We start from the raw sequence: 22,621 nt of genomic DNA on the forward strand, positions 1-22,621 counted from the left end.
ACCTAAGAGAAGTAAAAATAGTTTCCAGCTGGGTAAGTCTTAGTCTGCTGCTTTGTATAAAGATAGGTGATGAGTGCAATATGCAGGGAGCAGAGACTGCTTGCTCTGACTAAGTGCTTGTCTGCAGAGGAACACTCAGGAAAGGCAAGATAAATAAATTAATGAAATGAAGTTAAAGTGCATTAGTTAGACAGCATTAAACCTCTGTATGGATGCTGTTATTAAAGTAGCCTGAGATGACTGTGCCTTGATTCTACTTGAAGGATCAAGTAGGATCCTACATGAATACATACCACATACACATATACAAACACACACACACAAATAAATAAATAAATAAATCATCTAAGGAAATGAAAGCAGTTTACAAATTGTGGAATTTGTAAACTTATTAAACCCCTAAACTTATTACAAAGAGCCTTGATCACCTGTGAAGAGGGAGAGGCTTGTGCCTGTGCTTGCCCAGACCTGCCCCAATATGCAGAAGCTTCTCACTGCAGTGCCTAAGCCTGGGATGGATTTAGCCCTTCAACACTAAATGTAAATGTCTATGGAAAAGCCAGACAAATGCTCAATACTTATGTATATACCATTTAAAAATAGATTTAACAGCAGCAGTCAGACTGTTTTACACTCATCTGAACTGAATCTAGGTTTGACTGCTACTCGTAGCATTGACTTCACCATAGGCTTCCATAAACCCATGTAGCTAAACAAATTTTTCACAATTTTATCTTGAGCCACTGCTGCTACATTGCTCTTTGTACCCCTGCTACTTAGTTTAAAGTTAGCTCAGGTGCATCTCTAGCTATGCCTCTAGGTATCATGKTAGATGGGCCTGTGTCAAATGTAAATATGCTATTTAACTTGCTAATTCTGTCAGCTTATTTGAGTACATTGTGGATTTTTATAGTCCAACTCTATTTAACTACTTAGCTATCTCAAGTATCTTAACTTCCTGCTATAGTAAATTAAATTATGGAGATATATTRTATTTGTCTTTATAATCTGATAATTTATCTGTACACTAAAACACAGACAGCTTTATTCTATGATGTGTAATATTTGCATTATAACTGTGGCCCTAGTAGCAAGTTGATGGGGATAGGAGAGATAGCTATATGTGATGCATTGTAAATGTAATAGTTCTGAAGGGACCGGAATCTATTTGTAAAATCAGTCTGAAGTCACCAATACCTTCKGCAAAGGACAGAAAAGCTTGTTATAATTCAGAGGCACACTTTCCTTAAATCACTTAATGCACAAACATCAGAGGTTGCATTTCATCACCACATGGTCTTTTTCGATCCCTCACTCCACCAGCAGTGTATTAGTGAAGCATATATGGGAAAAGACACACTATGTCCACAGTAAATCAACCTTTTCCCGTGCCTCCACAAGCTCTTCTTTCCTAGGAAAGCAGGTTAATTAATTTCACTGCTAAAATTTTTTCTTTAGAAATAGAGATGATATTGTCAGTTAATTTAGGTTATTGTTATGTCATGATTTTCCATAAGGTTGAAATTATTTACTTTTATGTGCTTTTCTTTCACCATATTTTTTGTATTGTCCATCCCGATTACTGAGTAATTTCATATTTACCTCTTAGTGATTGACAGTAAAAAAAGTAACAACAAAAACAACACCTGCTTCTTATAGAGCACCTCCAGGGCCTGGCCATGGCAATGTTGGTCCTTGTGAAAACACTAATATATAAAATACCAAACTGGAATTAACCCAGTGTAACAGATACTTTGTGTTTATCTCTACATGTAATCATGCAGTAAACTAATTTTGTTGCTCTTAAGTAAATGCTGTTGTGAATCATTTTTCAAAATTTTTATTCTTTTCAGAATGAAAGTGTATACATACAGTAATTGAAGTAGAATTTATTATTGGTTGTTTTAAAAAAATTAATTACAGGCAAATATTAGTGCAGAAGTTTGCCTGATTTTTCACACTATAAGAACTGCTTTTATAATTTCTTCCACTTCCATCTGGAATTTCCATCCCCAGTATATATTTCTGATAATTTTCTATAATCTTTCCAAAATGAGGCTAAAGGGTAGAATTCCCCTATGATCCTAAAACCTTAAAGATTTGATTGAGGGGGAAAGGGGCATGACCTTTCAAAAATACACCTAAACTGGTATCTATATGCTTGGATAGGGGATTAAAATTTTGTTGGAGTATTTGCTTTTGCAAGTGACAGGACAAGCAGTAATGGGTACAAGTTGAAACACAGGAAGTCCCATCTCCATGTGAGGAAGAACAACTTTCCTGTGAGGGTGACAGAGCCCTGGAACAGGCTGCCCAGGGAGGTTGTGGAGTCTCCTTCTCTGGAGACCTTCCAAACCTGCTTCGATGCCACCCTGTGCCCCGTGCTCTGGCTGTCCCTGCTGGAGCAGGGGGTTGAACTAGGTGATCTSTAGAGGTCCCTTCCAACCTTAAGCATTCTGTGATTCTGTAACAAAGATGCATTTTATTTTTTTTCCCATTTAAAAAAATACAAAAGACTGTATCTGACTATGTTTACTGGATATATGTTAGAGGGTAGCAATAAAACTCCTTAAAGATTCAGACCTATATCATACTCTATTGGAGGCGGGACAGAACTTTTTTATTGTAGTTGTTCCTCCAAGATGCCTCTCTAGAGCTAGAAAATATAAGAACTAAGAATAGAAAAACTATTTCTCTTGTGCTTAATGAAGTGACTGTGTAATTAAAGACCGTATTTTTAAAGTGTGTGCGTAAAGGGGCTTCAGTAATGACACCTGGATGCTTTTTCTCTGGCGTCTTACAACTTCCTAGTGATGACCTCTACAACATTAATGTTTTTTTTAATGTAAAGCAAGGCTTTTCTGTGCAGAGTTAGATGGTACACAAGAGGCCACTTTGGTCAAGACTGCAAATTCATTTATGTTTTTAGAACACAATGTCTGAAAAATCCCTGAATGGGATTCCTGAGTTTACTATTGCCTAGCTAGCCAGATGATAGTTTAAAAAAATCGTTCCTTACAATCTGATTTACTAAGTAGCTGGGCAACAATTCCAGGAACTCCAAGTGACCCTGACTAGTGCAGAACTGGAAAGCTAGCATTAGGACTGTAAAATACCATAAACACTTACAGAGAATATATATAAAATAAATATACATATGTAAGCCAGTGTGTATGGTTTTTTTATATATATATATATATTTTAATATGCCTCTCTTCTCCTTCCTCTTTGCCATTACCAAGTATAGCACTGGTGCATCAGAGAGATGCTCATCAAATTTTATTCAGCCTGGCCTTTACAGAAGAAACTCTATTAGGCAGAAACTGCACCTACCAGGAAACTTCTGTCTACGTACCATCTGAAAACCAGTCCAAACCAGTTCCTCTGTGGATTTTTGGAAAGTGCCAGTTAGAGAAGACTATGCATTCTGGAAACAAGTTGGTTCTTAAATTGGAAGCCCTCCTTATCTCTGCTATGCACCTGGCTCACTGTTAAGTAGGGCTTGCTAACTTGGAGTGCACCCACTGGCCCATAAATTTGCTTTCTTGCTTACCCAACACACTTCACATATTTTACACCAGAGGAAGTTTATTAGACTCTTGGGTAAGTTTGGGCAGGAGAATCTTATTCAGAATGTGCATTGAAAATATAGCCACACATATATAAAGTGTCTCAATTTGTTAATGCTTAAACTTTGTTTTTGATCATCTAACAATCTGTGTGTCTTTGAATGCTTTTGTAATGTAACAGCGGTAACATATGTAGTTCATAAATGCAACATATATACACACATATCTGCATAAACATAAAAATAAATTTACCTTTCAGTGATGCTCGTTTCTCATGTCTTTCCAATTTCTCTTTATGAATTTCTGGAAACAATAAAATATAGAGTTCATTTATCAATATTAAAATAATTTTATCATAGAAAAAATATACATTMTAATAAAATTATTATATGATAAAAATGTTGTAACTATGACATTTCAATGACATATACAATAAGGATTTATTATATGCATATATACATGTGCACAGTCACTCAGAACATATATGGATAAAAATCATGATATTAAGCAACTTTAATAATTATTCTATTTTAAATTGTCACACAACTTCTCATTAAATCAAGAGTAGTTTTGCTGATCTGCAACAGCTGTATAGTAACAAATAGTGGTTATGAATCACAAAAACTATGCTTTATTAAACGTTTTTTTCTGTATCTAAATCTATTACCAGATTATGGTTTTATGTTTTGCAAAATACTTTTGGAAGAGCAAATATTCTTCTTACTACACTTTCTAAATTTTGTAACATTCTAACAGCCAATTGGTAACTCTACCACACCATAAAAGGTAAACTCAATGTTGCATACAAATTATAGAGATAAAAGTTCCTGAGTTAGGGATCAGAATCTCTGAGAATGATTCATTTTAATTGTGTTACATATGAAAGGACTTTTGATAAATGGTAAGTGATAGCTGAGACCTGCCTTATTACAGAGGAAGTGCTACAGTATTTTTCTGACCTCTTGCTACAGCAYTGAGCTACTTCTGAACAAAATTCTTCACCTGTAAATGCTGATGCTGTATTACTGCYATACACCTCTGTATTTGATTTTTTCTACTGTCTTTATTTTGCTAAAAAGACTAATAATACACAAAATATAAAATGTGTGAAAGAAAAAAAAACAGAAGTAAATCAAATGCTTTGCATACAAAGGACTTTTATGTTGTTTATTTGTGTCCAATAAATCCAAGAAGAATACACAGAGTGTCTGGCTAATGGTAATACACATATATCTCCTCTAGTAGGAGACTGAAATAAAATACTGGATCAAATTCATCTTTGAAAAAAGCATATGCAAACCACACTAGACTGTAAAGGAGGTGCATCTTTGTTTCTTAAGGTTAGATTTGGTCTGCAGGATATAAATAACAARAACTCTAACCCCCAAATTAATTCACCAGAGAAAATATTGCATATATTCCATCTTCTGAACTTTAAGAAACCACTCWAATGTCTATTGAAGGTAACAGAAATATGCCGTTTATCTGAGGGGTGTAACAGTAACCCAAACAGATGTAGTAGAAAATGAATTTTTATGATCCAATACTGATCTGTGCAGAGATCACTGAGAATAAATATATATATATATTTTTAATCAGGTAGTATTTACCATTCAAAATAGTGATTTTATCTGGTTTACAAGACTTATACTCACACTATAGCCTTGATCTATTTTGTCTTCAGTGAGAGACGACATTATTTTCTCAAAGAGATATAGCACAACAAAGGCAAAAATAAGTGTCACTGTTAACTATCAATTTATCACAGTATGATAAGGTATGATAATTAAGCTAATCATACTATGTCAGTAAGTCAAAAGAATTTTTTATTCCATTTCCATCTTGTACTTTGCAGCCTGGGTATGCAGCTTATTGTTTTGTCTTGAAGAAGAAATCAAGCCACACTAATATATTGTGTTTCAACTGAAGTTGGTTTGAGGTTGGTTTCTCACTTGTTCTCTTYAAAAGCATGCATAAACTGTTTTTAGCAACATAATGCATGTGCCTCAGCATTAGACAAGGATAATCTACAGGCAGAGGATGCCTTCCTCACTCTGAGCACTTCTGTGCAGTTCTCCATGCTGCCCATCTAAACTGCTTCCAAAACCTGTCATTTAAAGACGGGAGAGGCGTTTCCTCTAAATGGCAATATATTTGGAGACTTACCTTAAGCAAATCAAGAGGACATTCTACACACAGATATGAGCATGGGTTACTAAGTGAGAATTCATTATTCTTCAGCTAGGGTCACATACAGGGTTGCTTGTCCTAAACTATGTGTCTAAGCTCCACGAGATCCATCTATTATGTATCTCAATATATAAAAGAGGTAAAAAGAGGTCATTTTTTTCTTGAAAAAGTATAAATACTTTTTTTTTTTTAAATAAAACATTTCCTTCCTTCCTTCCTTCCTTCCTTCCTTCCTTCCTTCCTTCCTTCCTTCCTTCCTTCCTTCCTTCCTTCCTTCCTTCATTGCGGCTACATCTGAGATACCACACATGTAAAACATTCCCTCAACATCTGTTAAAATGAAATACATCTTCATAATATATGTGCAAGTATATATATCTCTTTACCTATTGCAAAATTTCCTATCATTAACATCTCTTTACAAGCTTCCATAAGTTTGAACCACTATAAAATATTGCAGCCTAGACCTCATCAATTCTGATGCATTATAGACTAAATTTTACTGGCAGAAATAAATCTATTTCTATATATGCTGATCTTGATCAATGTATGAAGCAGAAAATAGTAACTGCTAGCCAAGTCCAAAATATTTTTTTAAAAAGGAAACACCTTAGATTATTGAGATTTTTTTTCTGTTCTGAGAGTTCTGATACTCTCTGTTTTATCCTTCATGACAAATAGCTTTAATTTTCTAGTAATCACATCATATCTTATTACTAAGTTGACAAAGCAGCTGTAATATCACAGAAGACTTACATGGCCAGTTTAAAGCATGTAATTTATCTCTATCAATGTGACACATTGTTAATAAATCCTAAATATTATGAACCCATGTTTAGAAAAATGACAGAATCAAGCAGCAGCGAGGATAATCTTTGTCACCACGGCAACCATCCTGATTCTTTATTGAGATGACAGCATGGTTTATTAAATTATTGCAAGGGAGTATGTATTTTAAAAACTGTGTTTGTTTGTTTGTTTTCCAGTTATCAAGAAGACATGAAAACATATCTTCCACTCCTATTTCTTCGTTTTTGAAGGGATGACTACTTAATTTCCTTAAATATGGATACTGATTGACATAGACCTCACTAGACCTTAGGTGCAGTTAGGATACATAGAACATGCAGGGTAATTATTAAAAATAACTCCAAGATAGAATTTACAAGCCTTATTACTGACCATTCTAAGATGCTGACAGGAGATATATTCCATTATATTGTCAGCATACCAGTATATCTATGCACTGTTGACCCCAAACTAGCACTTAGTCATCTGTAGAGTCATCTGTAGACTGGACTTGAAAGCAGCTTTACTGAAAATAACTGTTGAACATGCAGTTTGGACACAAGCTTTCTGCCATCCCACATCATGAGTTTTCTTATCAAGTTTCACAAAAGGCTTGCAGTGATCATGTGTTAGAAAGCCTCATCTCCAGAAAGATCAGGCTGAGAGGGGACCTGTAAGTATTTAAAGACACTGATCAGGTCCCCTCTCAGCCTGATCTTTCTGGAGCCAAGGGAGGCAGTGAGGAGGATGGGGCTGGCATCTTTTCAGTGGTGGACAGCAATAGGACTAGAGGAAATGGCCACAAACTGAAACATCAAAAGTTCCACAGGAAGTTAGGGAAAAATTTCTTGGCAGCGAGGGTGACAGAACACTGGAACAGGCTGCCCAGAGAGGTTGTGGAGTTTCCTTCTCTGGAGATCTGCAAAACTCGCTTGGACCCAAACCTGTGCCACGTGCTCTGGGTGACSCTGCCTGTGAAGGGGGGTTGGACTAGATGATCTCTAAAGGTCCCTTCCAACCTTAAGAATTCTATGATTCTATGAAATTCATTGCATTATGATAACACTTATAGGCTCAGCAGAGGACATTTTAAGTACTTTTAGTATGACATAATATCCCTTCTATGTCTAATAGAACATTTCAMGTTTTACAGAAAAAATTATGTTATTTCTCCTAGTGGAAGAGAGTGACCTGAACTGTCTTRCTCCCATCTTACACCTAGACTTTTCTCATAGGGGTATCATAATAGATCTAAACACACGCTATAGCTCTAAAGAAGCCTTTGACTCCCTATGCCTTGTATGTCCTGGAAGAGATATTCCTACCTGCTTCGTAAGAGGATGGAGTGGTGAGTAGCAAGCTGCTAAGCTCCTAGACCATTCTCCTTACAGAGTTTCCATCTTATAGCTGAAATATATGTTAAATATCCCAATAACTGTCCAAGCCAAGTAATAATAATAATAATAATAATAATAATAATAATAATAATAATAATAATAATAATAATAATAATAATAATAAATAACGTGGAGTCCAAAATGATTGAAAAAAGAGAATCTTATCCCCATGTAATAATACAGGAATGATTTACCTATGGCTACTCTGGAAGACAGCAGAAGAAGTGGGAATTTAACTCTGATTCTTGACACTCCACATTATCTCCTCATGCATCCTGTTTATCCTTTATTAGTGTAGTGAGGATGCAAAATAATTTTAATGTCTCATTTTTTTTAAGGTATAGCTTACTAGATGGAGGTTGATTTGTAATAATAATGATTTCTCGTTCTTTCTAAGCAAATTGTGCCAGCTGGGCTTCTTTTTCATTTTCTTTTACAGGCAACACAATGATATGTGCCTTCAGATCTTTGACATTCTTTCATAATATCTAAGTGTGAAAAAGAAAATGACTCCTACTCAGAGTTCTGGTGAACCAGAGGTTAATAATTTGCCTTTGAGCAGTCAAAACCCTTACAGCTGTTGCCAGCAATTTAATGGGACTATATCTTTCCTAGTTTATCAAAACTAATTGGTATCAGGCAGCTGATTATTCTGAAGAGTTGGTGGAGGTAGATACTGAGGGCAAGGCAGGAGTGAATGGTGTTAAGAGCTTTAGAAGATGAGAGGGATGTCATTTTTCATGTGTTTCTAGATGCTGTCTGTATAAAGAATAGTAGTCAAATCTCTTGCTGCTGGTATCCTCAGGAGAAATTTGCAATTGTGCAGCTAATGTCTATTTTTAATCTAGATAGTACCAGCTGGTGAGGGTGACAGTTATCCTTATGGGGCTAGAGGGAGAATAAAGGAAATTGTATATTAGAGCAACTTCCAGCAAGTTACTAATATATCATGTAGCTATACTCTAGAGGAGAAAAAAAAAAAAAAAAAAAAAAAAAAAAGATTTTGCAACAAGCATAATGGAAAAATGTACGAACAGGAAATATTTCTAATTGTGAATTCAAACTGGTAGATTATCCCTATGGTAATCAGGGACCAAAGTAAGTGTAACTTTCCAACATTAATGTTCAGTGTTGAAAAGTGTATGACACTAATTTAAGTGACTTACCTTGCAGCTTGCTAGTAGTATAATCTTACCCACAGTGTTTTCTTAGATCTTACCCTGTTCTGAGTATTCATAGATGCTTCAGGTTCAGATACATAATGATTTTTTGGGGAAGTCATTTGACTAAGATCTTCCTTGAAAATATAACAGGAGATGAAGTGCTTAACTGCATACTAATGAAGATGCGGAAAGGCTTTTGAGCTCATCCACTGAGTGAGGTACTAGGTCACAGTGCCATTTAAGTGTGATGGTTTCAAAACCTATCATCATCTCTTACAAAAATGGCTTAATYGATTCACTACATACAGTTACACAGTCTCTGTGGTTTGCTGTATTTAGCCCCATAAGGCCGCTTTTGACAAAAGTTGCAGAAGACCACTTTGGATTCTCTTAGTTGCAACAGTGCGCTCCTGTGTATATTTAGAGAAAGCAGCATGCTGCTCTAAAATGTGAAGGTTGCTGTGGAGTGACTTTGGTCTTAAACCTGTTCAGCAAAGCTCAGCTACTTCATTGCCTTATTGCCCTTATTCATGCTTCTTGATACTGTATTTGACATAACTAAACAGCAATCACATTTACATGGAACATGATCCTCAAGCATTTCTTAACAACTTACCTATCCTGAGTAGCAACCAAGCACACTTTATGTTCCCCTATAACAAACTTAGTTTTCTATAACAAAAAGAAAGAACAAAATAAGCTATACTAGATTCTGTTTGATATTAAGTTTTTAGTATGGTGCTGTAGCCTAAATAAAAATTCATTGGAGATCATCTGCCAACAACTTCATCATCTTGCTTATGAATTCTTTTGATTCTTTTATTCCATGGTGTTCTTTATTGTTGCTGTTTATTTATTTGTTCTGAAGGCTATACAGCAAAGGAGAGGCATTGGGAAGAAGGCATTTTCAGAACAGTGAATGTGCCATTTTCATAAAAGCAAAATATTCTAACCTGTGTAAAGATTTTATTACAAAATATTCTTCTGCACTTTCCTACATTCTAACATAAATTTATTCCACTGGTCTTTCTCTTTCACTATATCAGAGATGACTAACTATGTCCATASGTATCCTTGTTGCTGAAGCAACAAGGAAATTTTATTATATTTTCTTATATCTTACACAACAAAACAATAAGATATTTTCTTATATCTTATAAGACAATGGATATAGTTTCAGTCATAACAACTAGTGATAAGAAGAAGTGTATTATATATTATTGCTGATTTATTTAGAAAGTGTTATTCCAAAATCATTGATTACTGACATTGATCTTTCAGTTTGGTTTTGWTACTTTGGTCATTTTAGTATATCTAATAGGGCTGCTTGAAAATTTACCCTCTTTCAACAGGAAATTGTCTCTTGGTAAGATAAGGAAGTATCTATTTTTACTTTTTAAAAAAAAAACAAAAAAACCTAAGATGTAGTGGAACAATTGATTAAAAACCCACAGGATTAGAGAATTTCTTGTAGATATGTGTGCTGTTTTCTTAGGATTTGTTTGTTGAGAATGAAGAATATCCCTCACTGTAAGTGGAAATGTGGAAAAGGTAATGGTCCCAAGAGATCAATTTCCATCTTGAAATTCTCAGACTAAAAAGAGCTTGACAAAAACATACTTTTTTTGGAATCTGTACCCATGTTTTGGATTTTTCTTCTACCTCTGTAAAGATTTCTATTTTTTAATGAAAAAAAAATTCTGAATATCTATTAATTTTAAAGGGAGGAGAGTATTCTCAATTGTTTCAAGAAAACTATAGGCAGCCCTTTCTATATGGATGACTGTTAGGGACTGGACTTTTGAAAGACCTAAGAGATAGTAGAATCTGTTCAGTCTGAAGAATTTTGTCATTAAAAACCCAAAGTGTATATTCCAGATATATAAATATGTTAATATTTTTTCCCCAAACTGCAGTTTTGCAATTCTATACCTTGGTTTTAAAATGGAAAAGGAAAGCTAATTCTTTAAAGAAAATCTCTTTTCCTTTCTCTCTCTGGAAAGTAGAACTTGATAGGTCTCTCTCTAGCGAAGAAAATGCCACAAAAGCATTTTTGGAGCAGTCCTAAATGAAGATTTTTATAATAAATTTTACAGTCTGCACTTAATTCAGTCCAATCTTATTTGCTTATCAGATTGTCATAAGGGTTGCGTTGGGTGTGGCATTCTGTAATAGCTTTAAGAATTTCAGCTGAAGTTCCTTTACAATATTGGACATCAGAATTATCATTAGTTGTCTCTAGTTAAGCATTCATAGTGTGGTCCTCTATAAATAACATTTTATTGAGAAAAAAAATGTAGACCTCTGAGGGGAGCAAAACCAATGTATAGACTAATAAATTTCTAATCTTGATTAGTGTCAAAGACATCTTTTCCTGTACGACTTTATTTATTTGTTTATTTATGGTGTTAAAGAAGTGGAAAAAAAAACAGAAGACTAACCACTGTTCTTATGTTCAGCTCTACAGCTTTGATGTATTAATCCAATAACAAATATTCCTATTAGCTCAAGCACTTTGTGAGGCCAATATGGAGCCTGGCATGCAGAAGAGAGATGTTTCTTTGGGTCATGGCAGAGTTACAGCATATTAGGGGCTCACTTGTTGCATTTACTACATGGAACTTWGTGACAGCATTTGAATTTGCTCTGAAACAAGCAAAAATTCAAATTCTGGTTCTGTGAGTTTATTGAAGTTTGGGATTTTTTTTTTTCATGGTGATAACTTGATTATCTTTGCTGCCATCAAAAATTCCATGAAGAGGGTATTAATGATTGATGAAAATAGAAGAAACCTCTTTTCATGTAGGACATAAGATGTTTTTTTCACCCATGTTGTCCTAAGTCCTTTCTTCACTCCCATGTGCCAGGTCAGAGAATTGCTCTGCATCTTGCACAGCAAGCTCCCAGGCAGAGAGATGCCTGTGTTATATTCTTCTWTTCTTTCAGAGTACAAATATTTCCGATGAGCACATACAAACCTTGAGTTGCAAGGTAATATAAATACCTTTACCTAGTTTTTCCTATTTTAAGAGGCTAGATTAGGTATTTAAAAACCTATCTGATGCTATTTACATTTCTTCCTAGGATTACTACCAGTTTCATGATTCAAAGTTCTCTCTTTATCTTTTAAAGGATAGCAGGCAATTTTGGATTAAAATGCTTCAATTCAAKTTATAAATTGCTGTCCTCTAAGGGAGGGAAAAGAACATCCCTCTTCCCTAAAGGAATATAGTTGCATTTTATCTGGATAATATGGAAAATATTTTCTTCACATTACAGTGTTATTTCATAGTGGAAATGCTGTTGCTATATSATTTAAGTAAAGAATATGAGATTGTTAAAAGCAAATTAATAGCAAAAATTGATGTAATTGTGGGTTAGTTTGGTTTGGGTCTTTTTTAGTTATTTGAGGATTTTTTTTTTTTTTTTTTGCATTTAGATTTTAGATTTTAGATTTTCTATCTGGAAAAGCGGTTTATCATCTGAAAACTGAATCAATCAATGATTTTCTTCTTTTAACATAGGGTGTACTTTACACAAAGATACGCARAATGCTTTGTAGTAAAATGTAGCCCAGGGAGACAGAGAAAGCCTTTTACAAAGATCTATAATAGCAAATCATATACAGAAAAGAGAATTACCATATGGCAACATAAAAGAGGCTGAAGACGGATTCAGAAGGCATTACAAGTACGAATAGCTATGTACTTTAGGGATGAATGTAACTGAATAATTAATTTCTAAGACGCGCATATATCAGCCATGCCGACAACTTCATTTCAGTTTTCAGATTTCAGTAATGGCAGTATAAGTTTCTTTTTCCTTCTCCATTTTTAACTTTGCGKTTGGAAACTGCTCTTTTCACATGTATCTTTCCTGAACACGAATATTGTCCTCAGAAAGCCTGTTTCTTTATTTTTTCTTCTTTTTCTTGTTCTTTTTCTCGTTTATTTTTTCTTTATTTTTTACAGATTTACTACTGGATAATGTTTTCGATTGGATTTCTAAATGGGCTGGAGTTTGATCTTCTAATTTTAGAATTCTATCCAGAGAGGAAAAAAAAAAAGAAGTTACCATGTCAGCTACTAATGGGAACTTTTCCAAATATAATCCTTCTGCTACAAACCATAGTAATGATAAAATATTATTCCTATACAATTTGCTTTATTTTTAAATTTCAGTAAATCTTATTACTAGRGTTTTTTAAATAGGAGAATTGTAATAGACAGCTAGTGTCATTTTAGGCTCTCTAAGGTGCCCTAATAATCACCAGCTGCTTCATAAGTGTGCAGCTCTCCATGGATCCTGTGTCATATCCCGTAGTCCCATGGGATGTCTGAGCTAGCATGTGGTGTCTAACACAGTGCTAGACAGTGAGGTTTATTCACCTGAGTGTCCCAATGTGTCCCTGCTGTGGGGCAAGGTGRTTGCTCACTGATGCAGAGTTAAAAGTCAAAATGACAAGGTCTTGTAATATATACAGCTACTCTTTAACAATAACTAATTATTTAGCTAATCMTATGGAAATTTGGGAAAGAAAAGTGTTGCCTTCTAAATCTTATGAAACTGAACTGGTTACAGCATTTTATGCCACAGTGGTTTTGCTCACTAGGGTTAATGCCTGTTGTTATCTGTAGCCTTGAATTCATAGTAAGCAGGTGCACTTGTATTCAGTGACACTATTCCTTGCCCTGGGCAAGTGTCTGGAATATGGTGAATTATTCTGGGAAATGATCACTATRTATTTAACTGTTTTTACACACTTTCTGGTCACTCTTAGACAGCAATAAAGACTTCTACTCTGTTCACCAAAGGAAGATAAACTTTTGGTCTGCTCATGTATAACTTAATTGATAAACATACCCAGGCACCCATAACAAACTGCATGACTAAAATCTCCAGTATTTATCAGTATGCCTTTCTCTACTCTGTTAGAATGGCCTGGGACAATTATTTTTGGGCTTATGTAGGCCACAATAACAAAACACTTTCAAATCCAGATGAGCAAATCTTCAACCAGCCYTCTCTGAACTTGTTCCTACCTCTTCCAACTCCCAGGCAGGACTACTAGAGCTGTTTGATTGCTCATAACAGGAGATCCAGAAAATGATCCAACCCTTTCCTTCTAGTAGCATTTTATTTGCTGCTGCTTAGATTGATACCCAGATCTGAACAAATAAAACAGTTTGTGCAAAATAAATCCTGACTGCTTTAGCCTCTGGAGGGTTAATGGGATCAAATGTCTGGAGTCAAACCTGTGTGGTTAATACACTTAGGCCAGATCTGCCCAGTTACATTAACTTAACCAGCCATTCCCTTAGAAGTTGTCAGGTCTTTTAAGAGCATGACCTGTATGTTTTCAGCATATTAATAAACCTCTGTTTAATGCTCAGGGAACCATATTTTCATTTGAACAGCGGATAGAGTTGAATGAAGAATAAGTTATTTTGCCAGAAAGCTTATTTGTAATTGGTAATGTTTCTGGAAACTTTTAATTGAWATTTCTGCGATATTTGTGACTTCTTGTTTTGATCTGTCAATTATTAGCTGCATTTTTTTTTTAATAAAATGAGACTTACAACTAAGTAAGGAAATCAGGTTCATGAAAGATATTTTTTTTTAGCTCTTTCTCATATGTGTACAACCTAACTCATAGAAGGTTAGAGGCCTCTACTTCAGAGAAATCAAGCATATTTGATTGTTGGTATAGAATAATCTTATGTCAAAAAAAGATCCATTCAGTAATGTAGAAACAGTAACAGTACTATAATCATATTTCTACTTGCTCAATTCTTTGTAACTTTTTTTTTTGTATTTTTTAAAATGAAAACTACTTAGGAAAATGTTCTATTTCTTTCCTCTCTGTGAGAGAATGGATTTTACCTAAGCACATGTATAAAGTCAAAGGAGCTTATCTTAYAGGAGAGAGAAAAGTTTAGTAATTTCAAAATGCAAACTAATAATAATAATAATAAAGAATAAATAAATAAAGCTATTTCAAAAGTTTAGAACAACTTCCTCCTAAAAGTAAGTGCTACATTTGTGGTTTCTAGCTCAAAKTCATTGGCTCTTTTGAGGTGGAAGAAGATGCTGCTTTAATATCTAGAAACTCTTATTAGAGGTGCCTAGGTGTGCACATATATCCTGTCTAACTAAACTGTTTGGAATTTAAATTTTCAAATGCCCATAAGTAAACTGGAGTGTGGTTCCATCCTATTTTAACAACTACATTTTTAGCCATGGACCACAATGCTGAAGTTTCTGCATTTGCCTGTTTTTTTTTTACAGGAGACTATTTCTAGTCCTAGTGTACCATCTTTCTCAATAATTCTTCAACTTCACAACTAAAGCTGGGTAGAGACAACAAGAAATAATATAYTTTTTATGTTTCTATAATAATAATTTCTAATAAAAGAACTAAAATATAAGAATATATACAGCCGTCAAGTAATTGGATTTGTCTGTAAAGGTTAAACTAACCCAGAAAAAATTCAACAGTACTGTCAGCCATAACCACTGTCCTAGAAAAAATGAAGCCAAATATATTAAGCTTATAAGAAATTGTTATTAGCCTTTTGAATATATTTTTGTGAAAATGTTTTGCAGTTTTAGCATATTYTGTATATACATTGTGGAAGACTGCAAAGTCCTTTACAGAGTGGTCTTTCACTACCCCAAGTGATAATTGTTTTTTTTTTTTTTTTGGACAATATAAAATATTCACAAAATTCCAAATATTAAAGGTAAATATACATGGTAAGACTAGAGTTGGAGAAAAATAATTTCAATCAAGAGGTACTAGGAAAGCATTTAAAATACTTTCTGAARATTTCTGAGACTGATATTATCCCTATTGCATCTGCCAGCCTACTGTCATTACTTATATCCTTATTACCTTGCTTTCAATCTACATTTCTAGGAAGATTATCTTTGCTTTCTTTGGGCTTATAATTATCACTCTACTTTTCTCCCTCTCTTCATTACAAAATATACTTACCTCTCCCTCTCCTCTATTTTCTATACATAATTGTATTGTGCTGCCAATGAACTTAYTATTTATGCAGTTGCAACATTTCTATTACAAATATTTTTTGTGTGTTAATGTTTTAAYATTCATAAAATGTACTAGTAAATAAAACAGAAAATTGAAGGTCCATGCACTGAAAATAAGTATGGGGGTTTTTGAAAAGCTCTCATGAAAGCTCTTGACACAGTTCCAGTGGGCTAAGTTCAAAACAAGATGACTGAAAAATTATGCACAACAATATTTCTCTTCATATGCATATCACCAGAGTGAAATTTGAGAGAGCATCCCTGCAAAATAGGTGTGAAGAATCAAACTCTATTCTTATATGATTTTTCTGGAGATGGCAGTAGTGTGCTACATGACCAAGTGCAGTTACTTATTTGTGGGGGTCATTCAGATACCACAAGCACAAGAAAAGCCACGGAGGGAGGATAGTTGACCAAGCTGTGGGTAGCATTGTTGCATGAAGTGGAAGGCATTGCAATGTAGAAATGGTCCTTTAAGTGAAAATGGAGAATACTCCAAATTCTAAATCTTTGGCAGTGATTTTGCAGATCACTAATACTGCTTTTATTTTCCAAACTGCTCAAAGTCATTTGAGTTTCTGGTCCTTTGGACCTAGCCTYAACAGCAGCCATGAGGGAAGGAGCATGTAGGCAATGTTTTAGAGTGCTTTTAGCTCTGGAATTATTGTTCCTGGAACATAAATGTGGTGTTATACATTTCTTAGGGAAAGCTATTTAAAGAAATCTGCACCTTGTCCTTTRAGAAAGAGGTAGTAAGTTCTATGAGTCCTCACAAGGACTCATCTGAATATTTGYCTTATTTCCCAAAGCTCTAATTTCTAATGAGCTTATGAGGTTTAGGCACAGGAGTAAATTTCACTGCACCTAAGGAGAAAAGCTCTTGACTGTAGTCTTTTTTACAGAGCTTTCAGAGAAATTCTATACAGACTTGGGCCCAGGCCATTCAACTTCTTGAATTTTACCCTATTTTAAGAGAAACCTGCAAAGAGAKAAAATAACAGCTCTGAGAAGAACACAGCTGCCTGTCACCAAGCAGACATGGTGACAAAATTCAGTATAATCAAGGCCAAAACCAAACTGCCTGGATGAAAGTCTGAGTTCTCCAGTCATCCAGAGATGGTAATGAGTTATTTGGGGATGTTGCTATGTAAAAGCTTATGCCTATATCCAGGAAGGGCTTTAGAATACTTCTTTCATCAGTCCCGCTTAAGAAATACCTCATTTCTGGAGCTGGAAACAGCTAGCAGGCAAGGATGAGAYTCCTCATCTTATGAAAGGAGGTAAAGGTCTTAAAAATGCATATAGGAAGTGAAAAAAAACTCTCAAAATCTTTCACAGATGAGGCAAATGAAGTWAGTTTGAATTTCATGCTTTCACATGTGAGTGGCTATGTCATCCTGTTGAGGATACTGAGCTCTAGAGGAACTATTAGCCCTTCATCTATTTCACACACACCAATACATTAAATACATTTTTTGGGGRAAAAAWAAAAAGAGGATAAGGCTGACACCTCTTGATAATCTTATTGACTGTATAACTAGATGATTTTTTCCCTAYATTTCTTATATATTTTCTTCAAATTTAACATGAAGGATTGTCCATAAAAAGATGAATGGTCCTGGTCTTCAAGCCCACTTGGTCCCTGGATACCCTGTTGTGACTGACAAAATATGTCGTTGAATAGAAGCTTGATCCAGTTCCAATTAACTTCAGGGAAAACTGGATTGTAATTTCAGCACCAACTATGATGATAGATTCTTCAATAARAGCATTTACATATTGAGAATTTGACGGATAGAAAATTCAAATCACRTGGGCTGGTAGCACACCTTGGTATTATCAATATGAGTTCAATTTGAAGCAAAATGCACCTAGTTTTGAAAAGCTGTTCTGTCACCAATATCTCTAGCCTTCTAACACATTTTCATTTTGATTTAATAGAACTTGAACATAAGTTTTATGTTTCAGCATAGCAATTTTCATGTCGAAAAGATTTGTATTATACATCCTACTTGCTCCATTCTTGTCTGCTGTAAAAATTCAACGATAACTAAGTATTTTTTTTCTAGAAGATTCATAGGTAGTCCTAATTTCTGAATTCTGCACTGACACAAGGCAAAATGTTCAACAGTATCTAGACATCATTCCTTAAGAGATATTCTTTCTTTCTAGGCATATGTATAACTCAATTTGACATTATTAATAGGAGTCTCACATATGAAATATAGGTGTAGACACWATTATTGCAGTAGTCCTATTGGTCTGCTATGAACACTTCTTTGAGATTTTCAGGATGATAACGAAACAATCAAGATTTCTTCCAAAAGAGCAAGCAATACAAAAATATYATAACTCAGCAGTCTTATTTAACAATTTTGTTAAAGTACAATATACATAGTTAGACCAGTGACAGAGCCCATGGCACAGACATGCTAGTCAATTCTTAACATACATGTCACAAAATATTTGCCCTTTATAATAAGGCAACAGACCAACCTTTTCTTTTCATGGAATGTTCCACTTCACCTAAACCAAGAGAAAAGAAYTAAAATCAGGTAACAGGTACAAAATTTTTTTCTCCCATCACTTCATTTTATTTTGTAAATGTATTCACCTCTTTATATGCTAAATGGCAAGCATTCTATTCCAAGATTTTGCATTTTCATAACACACCTCTTCCAACATAGAAGCTTTCCAGGGTCTAGGAAGATAAGTTCAGTGTGCAGTAGTAACCAAGGAAACATTCAAACCTGTGGCTACACATTTACAGTTTGCTTGATCCATGTTTTAAGGATAGACACATGGTTCARTTTTAACTCCCAATTATTAAATATATATACAGGTAAGCAAGACTGTAAATAAAGTRAAAAGATGTTCAGTTTCAGCAGGAGTCAGAGCTCTTACATGCCACATTTTTCACTCTGCCTCCACATATGACCATGAAAAGACTCAATCTGGATGACTATGTAGAGCATGCAGCCTCAGCTGCATTGATTGCAATGCACAATGTGCATGGAGGGCACACAAATTTACTTTTTATGATATARTGCAGTAAGTTACCTACTGCTAGTCTTGGTGGAGTGCGCCTGATCACCTCTGACTAAAAGCTGGTAGAATTGAGGTTTCCAAATACTTCTTAATATTTGGAATTCTAAGTATTCCATTCAGAGCTTTTTTTTTGTGCATCAGGTATTTTATGACCTTTCCTACTTGCATTAATACTTATCCACTCAAGCACTTGAAAACTCACAGATGCTTCAGGAGCTATGAAATTAGAAAAATGAACACTTTTCAAGTTTAAGCAAGTTCTCCATATTTCACCTTTTCCATTTCTCAACTGTGGGAGAGACTGGCTGCCTTCTGATTGTAAATAGTATCTCAGAATAGGATGCCCAATTCATGAACCCACAYGTAGCAACTTATCTATTACTATTCACATACAGTGCTGAAACAAAAAGCTCATGCACACATTTAAAAGATAGAAATTTGATAATTCCTCATTTCATGAAGAAGCGGGTAGAAATCAGTTTCAGGACATGTTGCATTTTAATTATCTTGTGTAATAGTCAAATAAAATTTGAAATAAACCACTGTGAAATGAAGATGTTGCTGCTACAGTCATCACTTGTCAAAATGACCAATATGACATGACATGATGATCCACTGCTGCTCTGCTCATACAAGAGAACTAATTTTCTCACAAGAGAAGGATGGTTATTTCCAAACCTGAAATGCTAGCACCTTAGTTTCATTTATCTGTTGGTATCAGATGAAGAATGTTACTATAATGGCAAAACTATAATTTTTACTAAACTGAATTATTTGCTATTTGTCATCCAAACTCTCCTTAGTCCAGTCAAAATGCTACTTTTTTTTTTTTTTTTTTTTTTTTTTTATTGCCAAGATATTGACCCATAAGCAATATATCAAATAAAAAAAGTTCTAAGTTTCTGGGTTTATTTCATGCATTTATCAGAGTTCTCTAGATTCTTACATATTAAAAGAAAACAGCTATTGCTATTCTCTGAAGCAATACCCTGATGCATATTTTGGTTGCRTCTTTTGAAGTCTTGTGTAAATTAGCACTCTTTACTTCGAGATGTACTAATGGTAATATTTAATTCTGACAGCTTTTCTGTAATGGTACATTAAACACAAGATGAAAGCTAACAAAGAGACCAATTTACTGATTGGAATAGCCAGTAAATGCTTTATTAGCAGCAACGTTCACTTTTCATTTTGTTTAACCTTCTCCGCTGTGAGGTTAAAAGCTGAGTAAGCCAACATAACGCATGTAAAACAGCAGTTAGAGCAGTTACAGAAGTCTTTACATTATGAATACCTTCRTCACTGTCATCATCGTCACTCCATACGATGTCAGACAGTAAAGAAATAAAGCCATAAATCCAATCACTGGATTCTTCCAATGCCTCATGAATGATTCTCAGTGGTTCTGTGCTGAGCTTGTGATAAGATCTTCCTGAGTGCAGAGTTTAAAAGAAAAAAGGTTTGAAAAAAGTACTCCTCTGGTGATTAAAATTATTCTTCATTACATACAAGATTAATTACACTACTCTTTTAACAAAAACACGATTTTTTAAAGTTATTTTCTATTTTCCAAGAGYTCAAAGACTGCTCTCTTTTCTGTGCAGGACTGACAGGTATAAAATGTGTTTTACTGTAGTTATAGGTAGTAGAGTGATTCAAAACCCAGTGAATAATTTGGCCTCATAGTCTTATCCAAGTTCTGCCAGTTCTGAGACTTGCTTGGGTTGAAGCTAAATACAGTTTTGATTTCATCAAATATTCACCCTCTCTCATAATGTCTTCATTTCAGACCTCTTATTTTTCCTTACCCAAGTTCACCATCTCTTGACATCTATTCAGGATACACTGTTATCTGTCTCCCTCTCCCATCACATCTGATCTTATAGCTCTTGCTTTTCACAAATCCTGGCTGAGGAAATTCCTGAGAACAGACTAGTCGCATCATTTCCCTGGAGTGAATGTGAAGGATGAGAAGGAGAAGGCTATGTATATGGGCCTTTGTTATCTTGAAATGTATACCAAATACTCCCTAGGAAGAGAGACAAGGATTACTTGTCATTCAGCCAATGCTGTCATTTACCATAATTGGAATGGCAGCCTGAATGCTTCCCATATCTGTGTGAAGGTTTCCCAAAATTGTACATAATCAAAGTAAATTAAGGATATGATTTGAATCATTGGAATAGTCCTGTTCCTGATGATTTCAACAGAAATATAGCCATTGAAACTCATAGTAGCAAAATGAGAACCATGGCTCTGTTTACCACCATCTTTCTGTGTGAACATAGTTGTATAAGAAATTAAATATGAGCCTCTCAGAGCTGCAGTATTCTAACTCACAAGGTGAATCTTGGCAGTAACTAGTAGTCGTCTGACATGAACTTGTGTATTATAAAGACATGCAGAGTGCAGGCTTGAAGCAACTTCTTTGATGGCATCCATATGAATGGTTATTTTCCAAAGTGAAGAAAGAAAGATCTACAAGGAAAGTAACTTTATTTGAAACATAAAGAAGATCTATCTAAATAATTCCTTTTATTTTTTAACAATTAATCTCAAATAGAAAAGACTAGATTGACTTTTTTGTTGTTGTTTTGCAACTGCTTCTTAATAATCTASATTGAAGAAATATTTTGGTTAATATATTTTTTTGAGATTATAATATTGTTATACTTGCCACCAGACTATAAAGTTAAAAAAAAACATTTTGAGTAGTGTATCATGGAGTATTTAATTTGCTTATTGTAAGGAATATATTTACTTGCATTGACCTCATCCACTGAAATCCAGGGGGGCTATTTTTCAACTAAATTGCCAAAGATGTCCTTCTAAACAATTTACAAGCAAAATAAAGACCTATACTAAGGCAATTAAAAAATAAATCTGCAACTCAACTCCACATGTCACTTGTACTTTATTTTAATCTAGAGTTGCTAAAGCTACTCTAGAGGGGAGCTAATAGAATTTACATTGCCCAAAGGGTCTTAGTATAATTGRCATTTTGATTCACAAACAGGGATGGCTTAACTTACAATAACTTCCATGATTTCCACTTTGGTTACCCACTCACACTTTACTCATTAGCTGCTTAGGGATAGCTCAGCTGCTTTTACAGTCACTGTTTATGAACTACTACTGCAAACTGAATAATTTTTTTTTCAACTCATTTAATATYCTGGGCTATAAGCTAGAAGTTTAGGAACTGTGACCCATGTAGCAGAACTGTTCCTTCAAGCAGGCATGGGAACTGCTCAGAGAAGCGGAAGATCAAGAGGAGGAAGTTACTGCAACCACCCAAGGCAAGCCACCTTTGCTGATAGAATCAGAGTCCTCATTCTCCTATCCTAATCTTGACTTCATAACAACTTCATAGCAAACTATGAAAATGGATTAGAAATTGTAAGTGACTAGA

The 22,621-nt window shown here is 34.6% G+C and overlaps 1 protein-coding gene across 1 annotated transcript in view; it reads right to left on the bottom strand.

Moving 5' to 3' along the window:
* Nucleotides 1–22,621, bottom strand: part of TRDN (triadin) — a gene marked incomplete at its 3' end in the record, with an annotated part of 117,494 nt that overhangs the window by 3,300 nt on the left and 91,573 nt on the right. Inside the window, exons 4-5 of the mRNA XM_026054607.1 lie at nucleotides 18,658–18,687; nucleotides 3,822–3,872 (exon numbers count right to left, since the gene is read on the bottom strand). Of these exons, the coding sequence (XP_025910392.1) occupies nucleotides 3,822–3,872; nucleotides 18,658–18,687 (81 nt within the window). The remainder of the gene's footprint in view (nucleotides 1–3,821; nucleotides 3,873–18,657; nucleotides 18,688–22,621) is intronic.

The sequence above is a fragment of the Nothoprocta perdicaria genome, unplaced genomic scaffold (assembly GCF_003342845.1).
Source record: "Nothoprocta perdicaria isolate Ctin4 unplaced genomic scaffold, notPer1 scaffold_123, whole genome shotgun sequence".
NCBI classification, from domain to species: Eukaryota; Metazoa; Chordata; class Aves; order Tinamiformes; family Tinamidae; genus Nothoprocta; species Nothoprocta perdicaria.